Raw genomic sequence first — 4844 nt, 5'->3', positions numbered from 1 at the left:
TGTCAGCATTTTGGAAAACCCTAACTTAACTCTGGTGCCGTGTCACATATAGAAATTTTTTGATATTTGCAACCATAGTAAAACAAAGACTTATATTTTTGATATTTATTTTATATATTTAAATGCCATTTAACAAAGAAAAATCAACCAAAAAAATGAGTTCGCGTGTCACCTCTGACACACGTGTCATAGGTTCGCCATCACTGGTCTAAGACATTACCTCAGGGATATATCCTCTGGCTACTGCCCAAGGTGACCATCAACAAGCAGGCAGTTTAAAAGGCAGAGATCCTTTACAGCTTTTTTTGGGCAGGTTTAACAGGTTTGGGACACCTGCAGTGGCCCAGAGGGAAATCACAATTGCTCTGTCTTGGTTCTTAAGCTTACATTGCTTCAGGAATCAAAGCTAAGATTCAGGCGGAGGACACAGAAATTTAACAAATGTGATTGAACAATGGTTCCTCCCTACTACATAGGTTGAGGCAGGTGTGGGTTTTAATTATCCTGAGTCACTCAACCCAAGCTAAGAAACGGGTATGCTTTGGCCTAAGGTCTGACAACTGGTTCACTGGTGATATTTTTAAAGTTTTGAAATTTGCCCACCTTTAAGTCTGTATTTTGGATTAAGCTTGTAAGTCATTTGTCTAAACCCCACCAATCAGGTCTTCACTTAGGGCCCTGGATTTCCTTGCCTGGGCATGGAGAGGTCTGTGACTCCGTTCTTCAGACAATGGGACTTCATGGCCTCTAAACTCTTCTGTAAGTTTTCATAAGTTGGCTTGTGTGAAGCCCTTTTCTTTGTAATCTGAGTAAAGAAAGAATTCAAACTTCTATTAGTCCAAAATGATAGCCAAAGAAAAGCCATCACATCTCCCAACATCCTGATAATTAAAACAAAAAGTGTATTTTTATAGAACAGTCTAAAACAGGGATGACAAATGTCATACTGTCCCTTCCAGTTATGGGAAGCCTTCAGGAAAATCAACTAAATAGGGCCTGAGAAATCCAGACACTGCCAGGTAATAATCATTCCTTCTCTCAAGCCCAGGAGGTTAACAGGCTGTGCCTATTGTGTATTGTTTCTAAGCAAAGTAGGTGAAAGTCTTTGTGCCACTTCCAAGAGATAAGCTGCATATCTGTAACAAGAACCCATACCACCCAAATGCATCCTAAGCTTATTTACTTAGAAACTATGCTTGCTTGCCTTTTGTTTCTCTATAAAAGAACAGAGACAAGCTGGTAGTACTCCAAATAATACTGAAGCCCCAGCAGCTTTACAGACAGCATTCAAAGACATGATACCCCTTAGTGCGCTGTCCACACCGAGCTCTTAGTGGGGGGGGGGCTGGAAGTCACCCAGCACCATCACCAAAAAGCCACTCTTTCTGGGGCTGAGGACCATGTAGACAGGGGAAGACTCCCCACTGAGGCAGCAGGCAGGCAAGCGGCTGAGTGCATTTGATGGAGGATGAAAAACTGCTTTGGGCAATCTGTCTCAAGACATGATAGTTTCTCTACCTCACTATGAGGAGGAAGGAATTCAAGTACGAGAGGCATCCCTAACTTTTCCAGGTCTTAGAGCACAGGCCTTGGGAAGACATCACAGTACTCCTTCCCATGGAGCTGGATGCTTCTCTTCTAACCCGGAGCTCCACACAGCCTCCCCACTGGACCTGAGCTGGCATGGGATCAGCAGCTTTGTGACATCTTTGGTTGTCTAGAATGGACTATCATGATCAACACAAATTCAGTGCAGCCTATCTGTTCACCAATCCTTAGAACATATTGAGAATAGGCCCCATCTTACCAAGTAATATATGTATCGCCCATCTCTCTTCAGAACAGCCACTTCTCCAGATTTCTTTTCTAAGAAAAAATCATTTAATAGTAGAAAGAAAAATGAAAATCAAAACACTGATCTCCATTCTTAGATTTTAAAAAAATCTTTATAGATTGGTTTACCTAAACCTATTGTCGCCTATGAAGAGCAGCCTTCCTACTGTATTTCTTAGTATCCAGCTTTTCTTAATCATGTTTTCTCAACCCTATTTTCCTCATACCCCATCTCCTGTCCTGCTCCTATTTTCAAGTACACCCTTACTGTTCGCTTAAAAACTTTGTCTACTGCCTAGAACTGTTTTAGAATATACAGCATTCTTCCTTTGCCAAATGCGTGTTCATTTTTACATACAAAGAGCTAATGTTTAAGCATTATGGGGAACGTAAGTGTACAAAAAAGTTTCTAATTATAAGCTTTCCATCAAGAAAAAGTGTCATGTTCATATACAACTACAATACAAAGCAGCAAGAAATTGCTTTTTTGAAGGCTGGGATCGGAACCACTGGTGGAGAAGGTTATTGAATAAGCCTGGACTGTGGTCTGAGCGACTGCTTCAGAAGCTCCACGTGACTCTACTACACACCTCTGGTTTTAAATCACTGGCGGGAAGAGACAGGAGAGGTGTATAAGCAAGAGGATTCTAAACTCCTAAATGCAGTACGGGTAAACAGAGGCTCTTGAACGCCACACTAGTAACTGTGGATTTTGCTAAGCACTTCAGAATAATTAAGGTTTCCAGAGAAGTGGAGTATTATCAATAGAGCTTTATGGTAGAGGAAGGAAAGAATAGAAACTTTTACAAGAACTTTGGGCGTAATAAGGACCCAAACTAGAGGCTATTTTTGTGGAGGAAAAACTTAATCTGATGAGTAAAATGAAAGTACTCAGTGGTCAGGAACCTCCTGTTTACATGTATATCTTGTTTAATGAGTATAACAGGAGGTCAAAAGATGCTCCAGCCAGGGAATAAGAGTTCAACTGTTTTTCAAAACTCACGTTGATTTAACAGTTCCTGCACCCCTCCAAATTTCTTCTTGAAGAGGACAGCTATCCCAGCGCCCATCCGACAATCCTCACTGATACAGTGGGCTAGAGAGTCTGTTTTGGGGCATGCAAAAAGGTCTCCTTTCACATAGGTGATCTAAAATGTGCAAAGGGGGGACAATGTTTTATTAGCTACAGAAAAATACTAGTTTTCCTTTACAGTACCCACCACCCCTCCCCACCTTCTTGATCAAAAGCCAACTCCTTAGAATTTAAGCAGTTAACCACGCAAATTAAAGCCTATGTCAAAGGAAAGTGATGGCCGATCTCTGTCTAGGTTGCATTAGCCTTTCTAACATAAATCAGCTGGGGCGGGCAGGGGGAGGGGGGGAGAGAGACAATTCAATCATTGGTTTCATAAAAAAGTGTTTATGTTTGTGACCTCAATTATTCTGAATTTCAGTTCACTGTAAGTGAATGGTTATTACGCACTCTGCTTCCTTCTGCATCCTCATTGGGGCTGCTGGCCATGACGCCGAGTTGCTATCTCCAGGATTTAAATGCTTCTCCAGCTATGAGGAGGGAAAAGTCAAGAAAAAGGCTCAGGCAGCCTGAGTATATTACATTCAGATCGCCCTGACCACCCACTTCTTCCCCTTCTCCCCCCTAAACTCCTATCCCTGCATGTGACATCCCTGCACGTGACCTCGTCCGGCCCCTAGGAAATCACACAAGGCGCCTGGGGCCAGGAGGGGGCAATGCCTTCGGTGGACGGCAGCCGGGCCCGCTCGCATTTCGCGCCTTCCCGGGGCGCCCGCTCCGCCCTCCAAAAAAAAGGCGGCCCCAGGACACGCCTCCGCCTCCCCGGCGCCCGGCGGGCCTAGGGCAGCCCAGAAACTCGGTGGGTTTGGCCTCGAAGAAAGAAGGAGGGACTTCGCGCCACAACTCGGGAGCGTACGCGCAGGGGAGGGTACTGCCCGCGCAGGAAGGAGAGGGAAGGCGGCCTCCCAGGCTCACTCCCCTGGGCTGGGGGAGGAGGGCGGAGCCTAGAGGAGCCTCCCACCCTCGTCTCCTACCCCACGGCGGGTCAGCGAGGGTGCACAGCCTGTCCCGGGGTCCCGTGGGGAGAAGCGAGGAGGCTCCCTCAGCCTCAACGTACCGGGGTTACCCTTCACCTGAAGTCGGCCGTTAGGAGGTCCCGCCCCGCGGGGAAGGGCTCCAGACCCGGCCCTGGTGGGTGGGGAACGGCCGACGACACCAGACGCGGAACCAATCCCGCCACGGCCCTTGACAGTACGCACCTAAGATGGCCGCCCACCACCCGGGAGCGACGCGGGAACGGGCCCCTCTAGCTAGCTAGCCCGACCAGCACTCTTTGGTGATGGCCGCCGAACTTCCGGCGGTGCATCCCGTGCAGTCTCCCGCCGCCACCCGAGCATGCGTAACGAGACGGCCACCGCGAGCGGGAAGGAACGGCGCTTGCGCATTAGCCCGGGGTGTGCCTCCTGTGGCCGCAAAGAAAGGGGTGGGAAGTTGGCCAACGAGCTAGTTAGCGCCTGCGTAGTAATATGTTCAGGGCAGTGTCCTAGTCGAAGGGCCAGGCGCGTCTAGAAGACGCCGGCGTATTTTTTCCGTCGGGCGGGGTAGCTATTCCGGAAAGTGGGCGTGGCTTCGGGGACGCCTGCGCAGTGCTCCTTCAACGAGGGGTGGGGCGTGCCCCGAGCAGGGTGTTAGGGGGCGTGGTTTCAGAAGCGCCTGCGCGGAGGCGGTTGGAGGGAGGCCCGATTCCCCTTTGTTCAGATTCGCCATTTTGCGAGGCAGCGGCAGTGGCGGCGGCAGCGGTGGCTGGAGCCTCTGATTGGGTTTCGGAGTCCGGTAGTGGAGCCAATCAGCGCGGGCAGCGAACCGGGGGAGCGAGGCACGGTGAGTATCAGGAGCCAATATCCAGCGGCCCAGAGCCGGCCCCAGCGCCCGGATTGGCGGGTCTCGCTGACCACTCAGGAAAGGCCCAGGCTCCCGT

General features: G+C 49.0%; 2 protein-coding genes across 10 annotated transcripts in view; one reads left to right on the top strand and one right to left on the bottom strand.

Annotated features, from left to right (window-relative positions):
* The window catches only part of OARD1 (O-acyl-ADP-ribose deacylase 1), a 6324-nt gene extending 1995 nt beyond the window's left edge, over window positions 1-4329 (bottom strand). Inside the window, exons 1-5 of one of the 5 annotated variants that reach the window (XM_014533002.1) lie at window positions 4235-4329; window positions 3317-3396; window positions 2837-2981; window positions 1808-1866; window positions 693-805 (exon numbers count right to left, since the gene is read on the bottom strand). In XM_014533002.1, the coding sequence (XP_014388488.1) occupies window positions 693-805; window positions 1808-1866; window positions 2837-2981; window positions 3317-3355 (356 nt within the window). In that variant the 5' untranslated portion in view covers window positions 3356-3396; window positions 4235-4329. The other 4 variants (XM_005885822.2, XM_005885821.2, XM_005885820.2 and 1 more) reach the window with 4 other exon arrangements.
* Window positions 4330-4592: 263 nt separating this feature from the next.
* Window positions 4593-4844, top strand: part of NFYA (nuclear transcription factor Y, alpha) — a 29098-nt gene continuing 28846 nt past the window's right edge. For 2 of the 5 annotated variants that reach the window (XM_005885825.2, XM_005885823.2), the window contains exon 1: window positions 4597-4747. The gene's annotated coding sequence lies outside the window, so the exon portion shown is untranslated. Of the gene's footprint in view, window positions 4748-4844 lie in introns of all 5 variants that reach the window. The other 3 variants (XM_005885826.2, XM_005885827.2, XM_014533001.1) reach the window with 3 other exon arrangements.

The sequence above is a fragment of the Myotis brandtii genome, unplaced genomic scaffold (genome assembly GCF_000412655.1).
Source record: "Myotis brandtii unplaced genomic scaffold, ASM41265v1 scaffold929, whole genome shotgun sequence".
NCBI lineage: Eukaryota > Metazoa > Chordata > Mammalia > Chiroptera > Vespertilionidae > Myotis > Myotis brandtii.
Note: the sequence above shows the minus strand (reverse complement) of the source record. Positions and strands in the feature narration are given on the sequence as shown.